We start from the raw sequence: 18,827 nt of genomic DNA, 5'->3' as shown, positions 1-18,827 counted from the left end.
GTAGGGGCGCTCACGATTGTGTAAAATACACGTATCTGCTCTGAAAACACTTCATTGCCAGCACTTGACCATTTAAGTCTTGCGACCCCGTTACTATGGTATAAGCGCCTCATAACCTGAGACTACAACACGCCGCAAACGACACCAAACCAAGCCTTCCGTAGTTTCATGCTTAACAACCGTCACTGGACTTTACCCCAAGTTAGGCCTATTTATATAACAGCCCTTTAAAGGATTTTGTGGGCGGCCCTGAAAAGGGCCTTTGTGTTTGAAGTATGGTGGGAGGGTTTCGTGCGCTCAGCCCCCGAAGCCGTAGAGGGTGCGGCCCTGGCGCTTGAGCGCGTAGACCACGTCCATGGCCGTGACCGTCTTGCGCTTGGCGTGCTCCGTGTAGGTGACGGCGTCGCGGATCACGTTCTCCAGGAACACCTTGAGCACCCCGCGGGTCTCCTCGTAGATGAGGCCGGAGATGCGCTTGACGCCGCCGCGCCGGGCCAGCCGCCGGATGGCGGGCTTGGTGATGCCCTGGATGTTGTCGCGCAGCACCTTGCGGTGGCGCTTGGCGCCCCCTTTGCCCAGGCCTTTCCCTCCCTTGCCGCGACCAGACATGATTGTCGCAGAAGTGGCAACGTCGTCTTCACGCAGCCCTTTAAATAGCATTTCTGCGGACCTGATTGAGAACGCTGTGCTCTGGCGTACTTTCCAAATTAGGTCAGTAAGGGAGGGTGGGGCAAGGAGCCCTTATTAACATATCGATGTTTTCATTGGCCGGTGAAACTTCGCTCTGCGCCGGCGCGCTGGAGGAGGAGGTATGGCTCTCCTGACTGGAAAGCTCCTTTCTCTTCTGTCCTGCGTTGTTTTTTTCCGGGCGCGTTTGGAGGTAGAATGTGTTCTTTTCTATCAGGTAAAGCCGCTGAGCAAAGAGAACCACTCAACGTTTCATTTTATTTCCACTTAATAACTAATAAGTTATGTAATGATTCCTGGCGGGGGAGATGTAGAGGTCATATGGGAAAGACGAAGGATTTATAGGTCAAGGGACTTTCCCTCCGGTTTCTTTAATATTCCTATTAAACTGACACATTTAGAAGGGCTTCTTTATGCTGGAGGAAGTGTAAGCCTGGCTATCTAAAAGCTCTGGCCCCGTGTCTGGGGGGTGGGTGGGAAAGCGAACAATTACAAATTAAAACTTCTGTTCCTTTTCAAACATTTATTGAGTGACTCCTGTTTCTACAAAATTCTGTGCCAGGGTTAGGGAACCTGGAGCTGAGCTTGGACAGCCAGTTGCCCCTGGACCCTATTCCTGGCCTGCTGGGCCTGTCTGAGTCTCCTGCAATTCCTAGTAAGCTCCCCTTCCCTCCCTAACTCCAGCCTTGTCAGCCTTCTCCAGGTTTAGAGACGAGTACAGACGTTTTGTAGAGTTGGGGATTAATTGTAGGGCAGGGCTAATACTTGATTAAGGTCATTACAAAGCCTACAGGGCCCTCTTCTGGAGGGCTTTTAATGAGATTATTGGTGTTTTAAACAAGGCTAATCCTATTAAGGAGAAAAAAGAATAGAGCAGAATTGGATCTGAATGTGGTTTGGGAGAGGGTTTAAAAAAAAAAAAAAAAAGACGTTTCTCCTTAGCCTCCTGCTGCAGCTTTTGAAAATTTCCATGATGAGACTTACTCTAGTCAAAACCGGGAAGTGGGGGGTGTATACCCTCCATCCTAGTTAATAAATAAATGTCTATTGCGGATACTTAGAATGAGACTATGGCCTGAGAACGATCATATATATATATATATATGATTTATATATATATATAATCTCATGCTTTTTCAGATCAAAAAAGAGTTCCAAGAGAGGGTAGGAAAGCCCTGACTTGTAACACATCTGGAACTATTAAGCATTCTTCTGCCCCAGATTGAGGGTTTTTAGGTTCCTGACTTTTACTCTCTCCCTCCTACCACAAACACATATTTTACAAGGAGGACTTAGCTAGGAAGAAATGTCAAACACTACAGAGAAAAAGTGTAAGGTCTGAGGCTATAAGTAAAACTGAAATCTCAACGTGCTTTTTAATTCATGGAAATAAATAAAAGTAGCATGTATATAATATGGTAATTTTATGCAAAAAATGGTGTGAGCCACCGCGGATACACATCCCAGCAGGTGCCCTCTGCATTTTGGCCAGAGATCCAGGCCAGCTTCCCCCCAATTTTATTTTGCCCACTCTATCATTGATAAAACCTCACTTTTATTTTGATATCTTATTCTTTTTTTCTATTCCCTTCTCCTAATGTTCTCTTTTATCAGTTTCTCTCAATGACATTGACTCAAAAATTGTGAATGTCAGAACAGAAATATTTAAACGGTATGCGGATATAGATGTATAGTAAAGATGATCCTTCCTTGGCTGGGCATCTGTCTTGGGCTCAGGTGGTGATGCCCGAGTCCCGGGATCGAGTCCTACATCGGGCTCCCTGCTTCTCCTTTGGCCTGCTGCTTTCTCTCTCCTGACAAACAGACAAATAAACTCTTAAAAAAAAAAAGAATGGATCCTTCCACTCAGTGAAGAGTGCCTGCCTTTCTTGGTCTTAAGGTTTGGGAGAGGGGTGGCTCACTCTGGAACCTTTATGGCTGACTTTTCTTTTCACCTCTCTTACCCTCAGAGTGAAACTGGCTTCAGAGAACCCCGTTCATTCAACATGTGAGGTGCGTCTTTCAGCTAACAACCCTACAAACAAGTTGTGACTAATAGGTCACATCACACGTTTGAATGAATAAAACCATGAGGTTAATGAAAGGTCTTATAAAAATAGGAAATTCCGGGACGCCTGGGTGGCTCAGTTGGTTGGACGACTGCCTTCGGCTCAGGTCATGATCCCGGAGTCCTGGGATCGAGTCCCGCATCAGGCTCCCAGGTCCACGGGGAGTCTGCTTCTCCCTCTGACCTTCTCCTCGCTCATGCTCTCTCTCACTGTCTCTCTATGTCAAATAAATAAATAAAATCTTTAAAAAAAAAAAATAGGAAATTCCTACAACCACCCTCTGCAGCAGACTGACTCAATCAAAGTATCAGAGCTGAGGAATCATGTATAGATTATGTGTGTGTGTGTGTATCAAACAATTTTTTTTAAAAAAGATTTTATTTGTTTGTCAGAGAGAGAGAGATGCAGGCTCCCCGCTGAGCAAGGAGCCCAATGAGGGACTTGATCCCAGGACCCTGGGACCATGACCTGAGCCCAAGGCACACACCTAACTGATTAAGCCACCCAGGCACCCCTATAATTGCCAAATAATTTTGATACTTGCCCAGGGTTGAGAACTACCACTATATATCATCATTTTAAAGGGTATAATTGTTTTTTTTTTTTTAAAGATTTTATTTGTTTATTTGACAGAGATCACAAGTAGACAGAGAGGCAGGCGGCAGAGAGAGAGAGAGAGGGACGCAGGCTCCCTACTGAGCAGAGAGCCCGATGCGGGACTCGATCCCAGGACCCTGAGATCATGACCTGAGCCGAAGGCAGCGGCTTAACCCACTGAGACACCCAGGCGCTCTAAAGGGTATAATTGTTCTTTAGTGAGAAGAAATATTAGGATAGAAATACTTTTGACTTATATTACAGTCAAAGAAAGATATACGTTCAGCCAGACCCAACTTAGTTTTCCAGGGCTTTATAACATTCGATATCTCTGGGCATTTGGGGACATCACTCCTAGTCTGGGGTACACAGCTCTTCCAGCCACGGGCTGATGAACCTTACTACAATTTAAGGCTTCAGTACATTTCTCTTTTCCAGCAACCTAACCTTTACCCTGGTATGAATACCCATTGTCTTAGTCACTTTCCCTAAATTCAGTTTTCATTCCCATTGGCTTATCTATGGCCCATAACATATACTAGGTCTTTCCCTAGTTTCCTTACTTCCTCTCTGTCCTGTTCTAGAAAATGCTCTACGTTTTCTTTTCAGTACAGTCTACTGAAAGGTTTTGTCCCATCTACTTCCTCAGACTGCTTTGTGGGCACTTAATTTATTAACCATTCTTAATTTATTTTGACCTCCTAAAAAAAGTTCTTTGGACAGGGAATTTCTGACAATGTCCTTGGTATATATTTATTTGTTTCAAAATTTTTTTTTAAAAAGTCTCTAATTAAATTTGATTTTCAAATTCCTTTGGATACTTTTTTTTTTTTTTTAAAGATTTTATTTATTTATTTGACAGACAGAGACCACAAGTAGGCAGAGAGGCAGGGGAGGGGTGGGGGAAGCAGGCTCCCTGCTGAGCAGAGGGCTCAATGCTGGGCTGGATGCCAGGACGCTGAGATCATGACCTGAGCCAAAGTCAGAGGTTTTAAACCACTGAGCCACCCAGGCACCCCCTTTGGATACTTTCTTAGTCACATACACAAAATACGAAAAGTATTTTGCTCTTGTTTTAATGGCAAAACTTTAATTCCAAACATATACAAAAGGAAACTCCACTAACTGTTACATCTGTATTTAAGACAGATGCCCTCTTTTGCACACATTGTCAAGACGTTTTGGCAAGATCAAAATTGGTTATTCACTGCTTTATGGAAATACCATTGTGGTAACTATTTAAGGAATTAAATTCAGGGCATTTAATCAATCCTAGAGTAAGGTTAACTGAGACTTACCACTGGGCTTTATACAGATACTGGTACTTCCCCTACTCACCCACACGCCGTCCCACCACGAGTACACAGAAAACTCCAAAAATGTTCTTTAGACTCTTTGGATCAAAAGCTAAAATTTTATACTTAAAAAATAACAATACTTTAAAAAAAAAAACCCAAAACACAAATAGCAACAACAGTTTCTACCCAAATCTACCCACTTTATTAAGTGATTCACAGGTGTTTCGGGGCTACTCATACTCAAATTTCTCCCTTTATGAGAAAGAGAATAAACAGAAATGAGAATTCATTCATTAGAAATTTGTTTATTAACAGAAAAAAAAAAAACCTTAAAAAAATACACCCAAAGAAAATGTTTCCAAATATTTTTGAAAAAGTTACAAGGATATGGCAAATTCTGAAATGTTAAAACAGATTCTCTCCCCTCTACAGCAAACATCAGAGGTGTGGCCACCAGGAGAAGCCCTGAGAGTCAGGAGCAGTGTGCCCCATGACATTTTTTCTTGACACAGAAAGAGGTACTGTATAGTGGTTATGAGCCTGACTCTTAGCCAGACAGGCGAGAATAAAAATTGAGCACAATAATTTTCTATCTGTGCAACCTTCAGCAAGTTAGGTAACATCTCTGTGCTTTGGTTTCCATAAAACCAAATAAGGATAATGAAATAACCATGGTTCCTACTTCACTGAATTCTTCAGAAAAAATATCCTGAACAAGGCCTGACATCTAGGAAATGCATACTTATTATTAGCTGAAAAAAATAGTTTTAGAAAATATTCATGCCACAGAAGACATGTGTGTTGGATGTCAAGTCAATCTAGGCTATGTAACAAAATCATCATGTATAATCATTAATAATGAGTTGACATTCTACCAGTTAACATTGATTCCAAAAGAGAAACAAAAAAAAAGAAATGATGACGCAAAGTCTACAGATAGAAATCAAAATCTCAGATACCTGTCCACCAGTGTGAAGATCTTCAATGTTTAAAGTCATGCATTCTTAGTTCTAGTCATTATTAGATTAGAGTGAGGTTAGAAAAAAATTATAGTTTAAAAATGGTAGCTTAAAAGAGTTTTCTAGCATTTTAGAGATGGCATTATGTTTTCGAAGGGGTGTGTGTGCGTGAACTTGAAAAATGTTTCATAGTGAGTCAAGCCCACTAGCCCTGTAAGACCATATTGTTCAAGCAGAACAAGAATGTCTGCTTTAACCCCCCAGCAGGTCTTTTTTTTTTTTTTTTAAGATTTTATTATTTATTTACTTGACAGATTACAAATTGGTAGAGAGGCAGGCAGAGAGAGAGGAGGAAGCAGGCTCGCAGAGAGCCCAGAGTGGGGCGGGATCCCAGGATCCGGGGGATCATGACCTGAGCAGAAGGCAGAGGCTTAACCCACTGGGCAATCCGGCCACACACCCCCCCAGCCCCCACCCCCCCACCCCCCCACCCCGCACGGGCCCCAGCAGGTCTTAACCAACTGCTGCACCTGAACTTCAAAGATTACCAAAGGTTTCTTCGGTTCAGGCAGCTCAGCAGTGCGCTGTGATGAAACCAGCTGGTGACTCAAATTCCTCCAATTCTCTGGGGCTTTTCTCCACAAAAGATGTCCAGTGGCCCTCTCCTCTTTCTGTCTCCTTATTCCTGCAGGAAACACTGCTCCCCACCCCCACCCCCCCATAGCTAGACAGTCGCATGACCAGTGTGACACTTTGGACGATAGCCACCAGGTGGCACCCTTCTCTACCCGACCGCGATTTGTTTGTGTCTGGTTTTGCCAGAGGCCACATAGGATCCAGAATTTAAAATTAGGTCTTTGATTTTTCAAAGGTAGTTGATCTTAAGAATTGATGGACAAGGGAAGAAAAATTAAGGTAAGAAACACTGAAAGAAAATAGAGGTTATAACTTACATTATAAAAAGAATGAGCGGCTCAGTCAGTTAAGCATCTGACTCGGTTTTCACTGAGATTGTGATCTCAGGGTGGTAAGATTGAAGCTTGAGCTGGGCTCTGCACTGGGCCTGGAGCCTGCTTAAGATTCTCTCTCTTCTGCTTTTCTGCCCCCTAAAGAAATCATGCAGTATGCAACACACTAATTGTATGTTTATTAAAGCGTATATGTTGACCTTGTGTTAATATAGCAAAACTGGGAGGAGATACACAGATCGTTTACCACTAGCTAATTGTAATGAGAGTTTCAATTGAACTCATTTTCAACTTTTTGACAATAAGCACAAATTAGATGTACTTTTATCCACTTAACTTCTGTAACCAGAAAAAAAGAAAAGTTAAAAAAAAATCGTTGAGCTCTCTTTGCCCAAATTCAATACCTACCAAACCGTTGAGCTATTTTTGGACTTTCGAGGCACCTGCTGCAGAGGCAGAATGCCTGTTGCACTGTTTGTGGCCGAATGTCCATAGCAGCAGAAAGGAGACCCGTGCCATCTGGGCACCATGTCACTTTCTTTTGAACACCGTCAGATGAATTACTTTCCCAGAACGGAGTAATTCCTGAGCAGCTTGGTGAGATGAATTTCTTTTCTTAATGTGCACAATTGGGGAAGAGAGACAGACTCCCTGGAACCCCAGGAATATGCCAGGGTACCCCCAGGCCACACTGTGGCGTCCGTTTTGCCCTCTTTAATATGAGAGATGTCGCTCTGGTTCCTGGAGGGAAATGCCAGCAGGATTGTGACTCTGGAGGTGCAGGCGGAACGACAATGCTGTGCAGTCCAGCTTAGCCGCAGACGCACAGCACCGATCGCCGTCGTGACCCGGGGGCGCCAGAGACGCATGGGACAGAGCGGCCCCGGGCTGGCAGCAGAGGAAACCAGCCACACACTGGACTTCTTTGCCCAGAGACTTTGAAAGGAAATGGTGGAGATTATTTTCTACTATTTCCCTTCGTTTTGGTCAAGCTCGGGCAAAATAAAGACACTGGGGCCACGGAAGAGCCATGCCCCTCCCTTCTGCATTTCTTGGCACAGCTAAAACATTGAATGCGCAGGCGTGTGAGATGGGTCAGAGTCAGACTGACCGAGCTGCAAACCTGTCTCTAGCCTTGGCAGGCTGTGAGCTACTGTTTACCTCATTTTGTTCACCTAAAGAAAGGACGAGAATAACAGTACTTACATCAGAGCATTATTGTGAGAATTAGACGGTAAGTGGGTGCTCAGAACTCAGTCTGGTAGCAAGTAAAATGCCTTTTTAAAAAAATCTATATGTAAGTGTCAGCCCCCTTATCACTACCGTTATCATTCTTAGGATCATTTTCATTGTCCTTTCAATAGCAGAGACCAGGTAGGAAATGACTGCATTATGTCAAGCCTGGCACACCAGAGAGGCGCTATGAATGCATTAATGTAAATCATGAGTTTGTGTGAATCTGTGACAACTTGCTGCCAAATAGAAAAAGATACCCCCTTCAAGACATTTCCCACCCCTTTCTGGAAAACTATCATAAATAAACAGAGGCATCCACAGTGGCTCTTCTGGGAAAGGTGCCTCCTTGGGTTGTGCAGTGCACGGCCTTTGCTGCTGTACACTGACCCACTTCACCCTCTGATGGAAGAGACCAGAGGTCTCGGCGACAGGAGAATTACTGGACAACAGAGAGAGAGGGGACCAAAAGGAAACTCGGATGGGCCTAGGAAATGCCTGAATGTATGTGCAAAATTCTGGTAAGGGCATGAGAGTGTTATGTCCTAAGGAGAAAGTTCATTGTTTTTCTCAGATGTTGAAAGGAACTGTGTGTCCCCCAGATTTCAGGAGCGCTATTCCAGAGGTAGGAGATGAGATGACTTGGGCACGTGGAGTTGGAAGTGATGCAGAAGTAAAGGCAGGCTCTAGAGGCAGCTGGTGGTTCAAGGGAGACTGTTCTGTCCCGCGGCCAGCGCTGGGGCTCTTTGGCACTCGGGAACTCAAAAACTGAAATGGGAGGAACTTTCCAAAAATGAAGAAGGCAGGACGCAAGCAGAGATTTCCTGGTGCAGTTCCCATTCATTCAGTCCAGTCCTGCTCTGGAACACCAAGAGGGCCACAGCGGTGCCCTCTCTTTGAGTCTCCACGTCTCCTCCCCACAAGGGGTCTGCAGGCTGTCCGTCATTTACATTCCGCCAAGACATAGTCCCCCATGGCTCCTCCTGCAGAGACAAGAGACAGGAAAGTGCATCACAGACCCAAGCACCCTGCCGCCTTGTCCCTGGCCCTCACCTCCCTCATCTATTCACCTCAACTGGGACCGCCCCCTGCCTGGAGACCTCCCAGGGTTCACATCATCATCTCTCACCTGGAGTTGCTTACCAGCTTTCTAACTGGGCCTCCTTGTGTTCCATCTCACCTCCTGACGCTCATTCTCCAACTGCCAAGAGTCTGTCCCCACCCACTGTTCCTGCACTGACTTCCCTGGGCTCACTGGCTAGCATCCTTGAGGCCCCCAGAGCTCTGCACGGCTGGCTTCCGTCTGTCCCTCTAATTCATATCTGTCTAAGGACCTCAGGGGCTCTCCTTTCAGTGTGTTAACTTGTGCTAGATTTCATTCCTTTCTGGATGTGGGTTCGAGAACAGCAATAGCGATGAACTCAACGTTAAAGCCCGCACACTGTTTTAAATAGCAGCATGCAACATAGTAGGTTCTACAGAGAAGTCTGCTGAACTTGGAGCTTTCGTTCCAAGGAAAACCATGACTTCCTGCTCCCGGGGCTGTGCACATGTTCCCAAAGAGAAAAAGAGGACCAGGCTTCTCTTGGACGGATATCAAAGCCCCTTTGCCCTCCCTCAACCCTGCTTCCTGATGAGTTAGTGTGTCGCCAGGTCAGAGGAACTGAGAGATGTCCTCCTTCCTCTTACTCACTTGAAGCATGTCTTTTCCTTAAGATTCTGAACAGAATTCCAATAAAAAGGAGGATGATGCAAACAGCGATCCCACTGATGACTCCAATGACCAGGGTGCCAGACATCGGGGCCTCTAAAAAGGCAAAAGCAAGGGAAAGCTGGCACTCCGGCCCCAGCCCAGCTCAGCCCCTCCCCTCACTGCCAGGCTGAGCCTTCTGCTTCCCCCCACAACAAACTTGCCCCACCCCCCTCGCCTGTACCCCAGGTGGCAGTGAGGGGCTGATCCAGGCCGGGGTGCTCCACTTGGCAGGTGTATCTCTGTTCTTCCCCAGGGGCCACGGCCAACGCTGCCCAGCCCTGGTAGGTCCCATCCCCGTTGGGCAGCACATCCTTCGGCTCAACGTCCTTGGCATCCAGTGGCTGCCCGTCCTTCAGCCACTTCATGGTGATGTTCTGGGGGTAGAAGTTCAGGGCCTGACACCGCAGGGTGCTCACAGCCGAGGCCACGCGCTGAGTCACCTCCACCAGAGGGGGCACTGCACAGGAAGGAGGAAGGATCTGGAGAGGGGAGCTTTCTACCCTTGCCAGGAAGACTGGAACTTTCATTTCCCTTTCTCCACGGGTTGGAGGAGGAAGTTAACCCCGTCCTGACACAGCTGCAGGACAGTCACCGTTTTGTGTCCTAAATCATGTCACAGGAATGTCAGCTGTGATGGGGAGCTGCATGGTGGACAGTCAAGGCCATTCTCCTGCCCGTGTATAAACACACTTACCTGCAGCGCGCGGCTTCTGTCCTTTGTCAATAGAGTAAGTGGAATCGGATAAAATTCCACAGTGTGCAGATGTGATCGAATGAGCCCTACTGGCAAATTCTCCCTGGCTCAACCCAGTAAGGGTTCTTGTAAGAAGGGGCCTCCAAGATGGGCAGCCCTCAGGGACTCTCTGTTGTTGCTTGTTCTGTACAAGTAACGTTTAACCTCCCAACGATTCTGCTACTCTGACTGGTTGCCTCCTTTGGTAATTTCTTGGCTGGGCTTTCATGCAGTAATGGACATCTCTGAAATTCCTAAAAGGTGTAAATATACACAGTGTTCTCGGGGAAATCAAGAGATCACAGATACTTCTTCTTCGGCCATGTGTAGGGAGAAAAAACCCTAAAACCCTGACCCTCAGCGGTGTCCTACATCTCAGTTCTAAGGCGGAGCCCTCAGACCTCAGAGCTCTTGGCCCCGAGAGTCATGTGACCCTGGCCACCTGGGAAAGCCCAGCCCCGGACCTTGCCCTGCGTTCCCCTGCGCGGCATCCGGACAGTCCAGGGGCAGCCGGGTGCCCCCACCATACCTCGCCGGTCCAGGACCCCTCTCCCCAGCTCCAGCAAGCGTTGCAGCTGCTCGGGGCAGTCCCTCTCCAGGAAGGCCCTGTTCTGTTTGGCCCGAATCTTGTTCACTTCCCATTCCAGCTTGGTGGCCTGGGCCTTGGGCTCTGCTGCTCTCCAGTCCAGCGTCTCGGGGCAGAATTCCAGATGGTTCTGCCCGTCGTACCCATACTTCCAGAACCCCCTGGTGCTGTTGTCCTCTTGTACCTCACAGCCCAGGATCACTTGCAGGGTGTGGGACTCTGACAGCACCCCGAGCTTCGTTACTGAAATCAAAGGAGAAAGTCCTTGTCTCGTCATCCCCAGGGAGCCTAGGACCTCAGACTCCTTCCCTCCTCCCGCGGGACCTCAGACTCCCTCCCTGCTTGCTTCCCCCAGATGCATCTTTGAGGTAGAGAAGCGCTCTGCCCCCCTGGGAAAGGCGAGCTCCCTCTCCATGTACCTTTGCTGTGGTTGTGATTGTCCATGATGGTCCAGAAGTCCACAATGAACATGTGATCCCAGCCTTTCAGGCTCTGACTCAGCTGCAGCCACAGCTGGCTAGTGGCCCCACCCTGGACCCACTGGGCGCGGGGCTCTGCACGGCGACTCTCGTGACTGTAGGACACGAACAGCTGGTCGTCCACGTAGCCCAAGGCCTCAAACAGGGGCAGCCCGAGATCCGGCACTGAGGCGCCCATGAAGAGGTAGCGCAGAGAATGGGATCCTGGGGGGAAGGCAAGAGGACATCTCTGTGGGCTGCGAAAGGGGCTGGGAGGCAGCGGGGCCGCACCTCTGCTCCTTCTGGGCCCACCCACCACACGTGAGCTGCAGGGCCTCTCCGCCCCCACCACAGCCTGGATGCTCTCCCTTCCCTGGGGCGGGGTTTGCCACCACCCTCTTGGAGCTCCCAGCCTCTGCCCCATTCCCACATTTAGCGCAATCTCCCCTGCAGCCCACCAACTCTCTAAGATCCCAAAGGCTCTCTAGCTGGGGCAGCCGAGCTCAGGGCGCTCACGGGGAATTAGATCCACGTGCGGAGGAATTCACTGCTGGGTTGTTGTTTGTTTGTTTGTTTTTTCATAATTCCCATCTCTAAATTCTTTCCTGTGTAAGTGTTTGCTGTGAAATGCTGGCAGATCTGCTGATGCGTCACTAGGATACTTTCAGAGCAAAAGGAAGAAGACCCAGAAGGGCAAGAGAGTTTCCCTTCCTTCCGCTGTGGAAAGAGGGACTCTGGGATGAACGCCTAATACCTAGGCCTGGCAAGTACTTGGGGCTCAGTACATCCTTGTTAGATGAATCGATGGTAACTCCTTGCTGTTTATCTCTGGCCCTGAACTCCAGATTCTTACACCCAACTGCCAACAGGACATCACCGGTTGCATAACTAATTGGAAAAATCCAACTTCAGTCTAACTCTTGATTTCCCCCAAGCTGCTCGCTCTTCTGCCTTCACCATCTCAGAAATGGCATCACCCATCACCCCACAGCTCAGGCCAATGACACATCTAAAATAATTTTAAATCACAGAGTCGCCTTTGACTTTTTTCTTTCTCTCACACAGTGCCGAGATCTTTCGGCAACTTCCTTCTAAAGACATCCAGAAAGCACCTGCTGCTCATGGCCTCCTCGGCTAGCCCCAGGCCTGGCTGCCATCGCCCCCTGCATCCCAGCAACAGCTCCCTTGCTGCTCCCGAGCTGTGACTGTGACTTCCTTCACCCCTGCCTCCCACAGAGCGGCCAGACCTATGGCGGATCATGTCCCTCCTCGGCTAGAACCCACACGGCAGCCGTGAGGTCCGAGGAGACCTTGCCTGTGGCCGGGCGCTGAGCCCCCGGCGAGTCTCCACCTCTGGTCGCTGCTTCTCCTGCACCCCAGCCACTCCTAATTGGGACACTGTGACTCCCTCATCAATGTCTGGAGACACTTCTGGCTGTCAGAACTGGGGGGATGCTACTAACATCCAGTGAGTAAAGGATATCCTGTGATGCACAGAACAGTCCCCACAACAGAAAAGTGTCAGTTTCCCTAAGGTTGCAGTCTCTGCTTCAACTCAACCTGCGGCGTTCACTCAGCTCAACTGCGAAGCTTCTAGAAGGCTCACCCCTACTTCCTTCAGCCCCAGAGGAGCCTGCCCCAGCCTCCCCTCCTCACCCATCTTCACAGTTTCCTGCTGCTACCTGGGGCTCTGTGTCCTATGGTTTGTTAGTTTATTGTCATCTTGCCTCTAAAATGCAAAATACCAGAGGGCAGGGGCTTGGCTCCACTACCTCCCCGGGTCTAGAACAGGGCAATTCACGCTCCATTACTCCCTTTATAAGTGTGAACAATGAATATTTCTGTTCACATCAAATTTAGTATTCAGCCTCTACTGCGGTGTGACATGTAAGAATCACAGCGGTGGAGATGATGGAGACGCAGGTGCTGCTTCAAGAGCCCAGGGTGACCTGGAACAAAATTACCCAGGAGCAGGTCATGCCTCATTCTTGATGTCTGTAAAACGTGGGCACACATCCGACCTGCCCTCTAAGTGCTGTTCTGGGACTGTGTCAACAGGTGTGTGGAGAGTCCCCTTCAGCTGAGATTAGGAACAGTGATAGCTCTTCATTTTGCATCAGAGAACCAGATGGCTTAAGTTCTTTCTAACCTGGGGAAGGAACTGAGCCTGAGGAATTTTACGCCAGTAAAATCACCCTCCGACTGGCTCCTACTTCCCAAATGCTTAGTGGAGTCAAACCTGATCACAGAGAGGAAGGTGATTTAAAACCGAGCTCGATGTCAGTTATCCTCACGTCGGCAATCTTTAGTAAAGGCCTGTCAGTTAGACATACTATGACGAACTTTGCAAATCAATCCCCACCCCCCGCCCGCGGCTGAAAATGCGAACTGTTCCCTTCAGTTCAAAAGTCCAGAAATCGCAGATACGTTATTTTTTCCAGGCAAAGGAATAACCGCCAAGAGTCAGTAAGGTTCGGGTCAGATCTGTCTCGGGGGCCTCTCCCCACCCCGAGTTGGAACGGGGGCTGTAGGGGGGTGGGGGGGAAGCCCGGCCCCCGCTCAATCACGGGCCCCCACGCGTCTGCGAGGCTGGACGCTGTGTGTGTGTGTGTGTGTGGGGTCGCTCAGCCCAGGCCTGCTGCCCTCTGCCAGCCCTGAGTGTCAACACGTCGTCTCTGGGGAGAACTTCCTGTTTGGGGACCACCGGGGAAAAACACGGCATGGCCCAAAGCAGAGCAACAGCACCCAGCTCGGAAGGACCCGGGGATCCCAGCTCAGCCTGGATGAGAAACGCGCAGATTTGGAGTTAAAAGGAGTTAAAAGCGTCGCGGTCGGCGGAGGGGACGGGAGGCTCCGAGCGCCACCCTGGGGAACTGCGGCGGAGGTGGGGGCCGCACAGGTCCCGGGCGAGGGGACCCGCAAACCCGCCCGCACCCGGCGGTGGAGCCCCTCCCAGGAGATCGGGGACAGGCTGCGCTGGGGCCGAGCCGTGCGCCCGCACTCGGCGACCCCCGGCGCTCAGCAAAGCTGGTTTCGATCTCGTCCCCCCGCGGCCCGGACTCACGCGGCGGCGGCCCGGGCTCGGCCACGGTCCGCAGCAGGAGCAGCAGGAGCAGCGCGCGCCGCGCTCCGGAGCCCATCTCCGCGCGGCGACCGCGCGTCTCCCCGGCTCGGCGCGTCCCGGCGCTTCACCCGCCTCCGAGCGGCGGCGACGCGGGCATGGCCAGCAAGTCACCCTGGAGTCGCCGCCCGGGCTGCGGGGATACCAGACAAAGCTTCCTGGCCGGTGCGATCCTTTTCCGGGGCCGCGGCTGAGAAGAAACGCGGCTCCTGAACTTGAACTCTGCTGCGGCCCGGAGCACCGGCTTGTGAAACACTGTGACCCAGCTGTCCCTGGGGGGTTTTCAGGCCTTCGGGGACGTTGCTGATGGGGGAGAGTCTGCTTACCAGTGTTCCGACCGAAACAGCCTTATTTCTGAATCCGATACTTAAATAGGAATTTAAAAATTCAGCGATACATTTTCAGCATTTTTATCTTAAGTTCATCTTGCCAATCCTGTTTATTCAACTTAAAAATACGGTTTTTGTGTAAAATTTCCATTTTATTCCCACATTAGAAACAATGAAATCGTAAGTTTAAATAAATTAGAACCTAGTGAAACATCTTTCCCAATTTAATAGTTAGATTTCACAAACTTTACAACACATTGAGATCACCTAGAAAATCATTAAACTTATTGATGCCCTGTTTTTACTTCAGCTACTGATTTAATTGGTGTGCCTGCGGTGTTACCTGGGGATTGGAATTTTAACCCCTCCTCCACCCCCACCCCACACACCCAAAGTTTGGGAACTACTGCTTTAGATATTTCAAAACACATTACCAAATTTAATACATCTGATTTTCCTAAAAACCTTTAAATACCTAATAAATCCAGTGAGCAATATCTTTTTAAGCATGTATGCCAATTTTGGCCACCTAAGAAAAATAAATCAGACTTGGAAACTGGGGCCTAACTGCAGGGGGATATGAAATGCAACCGGAAAAATGTTGACTACAGTGGATGAATCCATTGGGGTTGAATGATTGTAATATATTTTTCAGCTTGATTATTGAAATTTAATTCACATACCGTACAATTCCACCACTTAAGGTGTAAAAATTCAGTGAATTTTCACATTTTTACAAAGGCATGTGATTATTAACACAGTTCTAGAACATTTTTCTTTCTCCCCACAAAGAAACTTTGTGCCTTTTAGACAGCACTAGGCAATGCCTCCCACCCCACTGCAAGCTGTCACTAATCTACTTTCTGTCTCAATAGTTTGACCTCTTCTGAACATTTTAGACACATGGAATCCTAGACTACGTGATTCTTCATGACTGGCTTCTTTCATTTAGCGTACTATTTTCATGTTTCTTTTTCACGGATGAATAATATTCCATCACACCCCATTTTATTTCTCCCTTCGTCAATTGATGGAAACTAGGTTATTTCAACTTTGTGTCTATTAAGAAGAATGCTGCTCTGAACATGTGTGTACCCATTTTTGTGTGGACTTACATTTTCTTTTCTTTTGGGTATGGACCTAGGGGTGGAATTGCTGGGTCCTATGATAACTCTATGTTTAATTAACCTTTTGAGGAACTGCCAGACCGTCTTCCAAAGTGGATACACCATTTCGAGCTCTCATCAGCAGTGAATGACAATCCCGATTTCTCTATACCTTTGCCAACACTTCTTACGGTTCATCTTCATAATGCTAGTCGTCCCAGTCGGTGAGAAGGAATGCCTCATTGCGCTTTGGATTTGCCTTTCCCTGATGACTGGTGATACTGAACATCTTTTTTTTTTACCTGAATATTGGCCATCTAGGAACCTTCTTTGGAGAAACGTCAGTTCAGATCCTTTGTCATTTTAAAATCTGGGTTATTTGCTTTTTCTCATTGAGTCATAAATGTCCTTTATGTATTCTAGATGTAAGGCCAGTACCAGATATACGATTTGGAAATTCCAATTCAGTGTGTGATCTTTTTACTGTCTTGATGGTGTGCCTCGTGGCACAGATACTGTTAACGTTGCTGAAGGGCAACTTACATATTTTTTCTTTGGTTACTTGTACTTTGGGTGTCATAACTGAGAGATCATTGCTAAACCCAAGGTCACAAAGATTTATACCTATGGTTTCTTCTAAGTATTTGTAGTTTTAGTTTTTACATTTATGTCTTTGATTCATTTTGAGTTAATTTTTTGGATGTGGTATGAGGTTGAAGTCCAACTTCATTCTTTTTCATGTGTGTAAAAGTAAAATCTCAGATCTTCCTTCGTGTGTAGGGGGAAAAAACCAGTTCTTCCGCATCATGTTTTCTATCCTGTGTGTCTCCTCTTCTCACACAAAACGCTTGACTTCTGACTCGTCTAGTTAGCTCTCACTGCACGGAGGGACACTGGAGACAATAAATGCTGTCTGGTCTGGGGCGCCAGCCGCCGGCCATGCAGAGATTGACAGCAGGCCCCACTGTGCTGCTTCTTACCTTGCCTACCTGATTAGAATAGCTTTTTCCAAAGAACTCCAATGGTGCCATGGCTGGAATGCTTGCTAACATGGGCATCTGAGCAGTGGTGTTCATGGAGTCTTATGAAAGCTCTGTTTGAGGTTCCTGGTTTCTTTTCGCCCCTCCCCAGAATGTAAGATTTCGTCCTTTGTCCCTACCATCTGCTTCCAGGGATATGCCAGACCCACCCAGGTCTACCAACAGACTAGCTCCTTCCTCGTGTGTTAATGCTGGCCCCCTCCAGGCCTCAGTGTTCAGTATGGCAGGGGTAGGTGGCTGCTTCTCCCCAAGGGACATTCACCCAGCGCTGACTGGTTCCATTCCTGATGCACTGGTACCCTCTGTGGTCTGAGTGCAGGCCTCCCCGACCCCTTAGGGAGAACAGGTATCAACGTGATGGCAGAGGAAGAGACATAGGCTGGGCACTGCACCACTGCTTCCTGCCGAGCGGTCTTATGGTGGGTCGCATATATTGAAGGCAGTCCTGTGGAGCAGGAGTAGGAGGTAGATGGTCCCTGGGCCTTCCCTTCTGAAGTATTAGCTTGCTCCACGAGACCGGTAACCACCTTAGGCTGGCCTCAGCCCCTCCAGTCTCCGGAAACCCTTGTGGATGGTCAGGTGTTAGGGGTTGAAATGTGTCCCCCACTAAAATGGTTGAAGTCCCATCTCCCAGTACCTGTACGTAACTTCATCTGAACATCGAGTTTTTGCAAATGATCAAACTAAGAAAAGGCCATTAGGATGGGACCTAATCTGACAGAACTGATTTTGACCCAGAGAAGTTCACGGAGGAGGGATGTGAAGACATGAGGGTAACCGAGTGCAGCCTACACGCGAGGAGAGGGACCTGGAACAGGTTTTTCTCTCGCCTTGCTCAGAAGGAGTCAGCCCTGCCAACCCATTTTCAGAATTAACCCCCAGAAGAGTGATTTCAAAATGTCCAAGTCCTGATTATTAACCGAGGAGAGAAAGGAAAGGGAAATACAACTTGCAGAATGCCAGGCCTGTACGAAGGGTCACGCTGGGCTGTCTATACAGGAGAAACTTACTCTCAACATCTTCTTAAGAATATATTGTTCTGGGGCGCCTGGGTGGCTCAATTGGTTAAGCGTCCAAGTCTTGATTTTGGCTCAGGTCTTGCTCTCAAGGTCATGAGATCGAGCCCCGGGTCCGGGTCCGGCTCCGTCCGCAGCGTGGAGTCTGCTTGTCCCTCGCCCTTCTGCCTGCCCCTCTCCTCGCTCCCTCTCTCAAATAATTTAGGTATTAATTTAGGTATTGAGACCATTTACATTTAACCATTACATGTAACAGGTAAGTGAGTAAAATCTTTAATAGATATATAACCTCTATTTGCAAAGAGGGACTTAGGGCCTTGCCCAAGTTCACTGAGGTGAACAACTCTGTGAACTCACAGAAAGGAATAACTTCTTGCCTTAAATGACTTCAGTAGAATCAGAGAGGTACCAGGCCAGGTTCAACAGAAACTGCATTTCATTTCCTCTGGTTCCTGACCATGTCTTCGTCTTCCTCTGAAATGGGCAGTCTAAACCGACGATCAATTCCTAGGAACGCCAGGATTGGTTAGGAAAGCTTGCTTTCCTATCTTCATCTATACATTCACGCAGGGAAATGTGTCTTGGGCCCATTTAGGCGCCTTCCATCTGCTTGCTCCCCTGACTTCTCTCCCTCCTTCCTGCCCCTTTGTGCTCCGTCCACAGGAATGGTCACATTCTAGGCCAAGAATGTTTGTTCCTCTCTCTCCTCTTTCCTTTGAACTCCTGCTACACAGTGACCTTGTTCTACATCGTTCAGCACTGTTGCCTAGTGGAAGTATTCGATAGCTATGTGTGGATTGAGTAAATAAATGAGCCAGTGAATGAACGTCCAACAGCAGACGGTGAAGCCAACTGAAACCCACTTGGGAACTTG

At 48.1% G+C, this 18,827-nt stretch overlaps 2 protein-coding genes across 2 annotated transcripts; both read right to left on the bottom strand.

Moving 5' to 3' along the window:
• Nucleotides 1-290: 290 nt before the first annotated feature.
• LOC122914291 (histone H4) lies at nucleotides 291-621 on the bottom strand. The gene has a single exon (XM_044260928.1). It carries the CDS (start codon nucleotides 607-609, stop codon nucleotides 298-300), a length of 312 nt encoding a protein of 103 aa, XP_044116863.1. The 5' UTR covers nucleotides 610-621; the 3' UTR covers nucleotides 291-297.
• A 6,114-nt stretch (nucleotides 622-6,735) lies between these two features.
• Nucleotides 6,736-16,198, bottom strand: HFE (homeostatic iron regulator). The gene is made up of 6 exons (XM_044260334.1): nucleotides 14,406-16,198; nucleotides 11,303-11,566; nucleotides 10,827-11,126; nucleotides 9,746-10,021; nucleotides 9,505-9,618; nucleotides 6,736-8,794 (listed from the first exon to the last, which is right to left on the bottom strand). Exons 1-6 carry the CDS (start codon nucleotides 14,479-14,481, stop codon nucleotides 8,754-8,756), a joined length of 1,071 nt encoding a protein of 356 aa, XP_044116269.1. The 5' UTR covers nucleotides 14,482-16,198; the 3' UTR covers nucleotides 6,736-8,753.
• Between the last annotated feature and the right edge of the window lie 2,629 nt (nucleotides 16,199-18,827).

The sequence above is a fragment of the Neovison vison genome, chromosome 1 (genome assembly GCF_020171115.1).
Source record: "Neovison vison isolate M4711 chromosome 1, ASM_NN_V1, whole genome shotgun sequence".
In the NCBI taxonomy this organism is placed as follows: Eukaryota; Metazoa; Chordata; class Mammalia; order Carnivora; family Mustelidae; genus Neogale; species Neogale vison.
The sequence above is the reverse complement of the archived record's forward strand: the minus strand, read 5'-3'. Positions and strand labels throughout refer to the sequence as shown.

Excerpts from the sequence above, each read along its gene's own strand:
- LOC122914291 (XM_044260928.1), bottom strand. The coding sequence starts at position 609 with ATGTCTGGTCGCGGCAAGGGAGGGAAAGGCCTGGGCAAAGGGGGCGCC.
- HFE (XM_044260334.1), bottom strand. The coding sequence starts at position 14,481 with ATGGGCTCCGGAGCGCGGCGCGCGCTGCTCCTGCTGCTCCTGCTGCGG. Across the intron at positions 10,022-10,826 it reads AGGGGTCCTGGACCGGCGAG|TGCCCCCTCTGGTGGAGGTG; the intron begins GTATGGTGGGGG and ends CTTCCTGTGCAG. Across the intron at positions 8,795-9,504 it reads AAGGAAAAGACATGCTTCAA|GAGGAGCCATGGGGGACTAT; the intron begins GTGAGTAAGAGG and ends TTGTCTCTGCAG.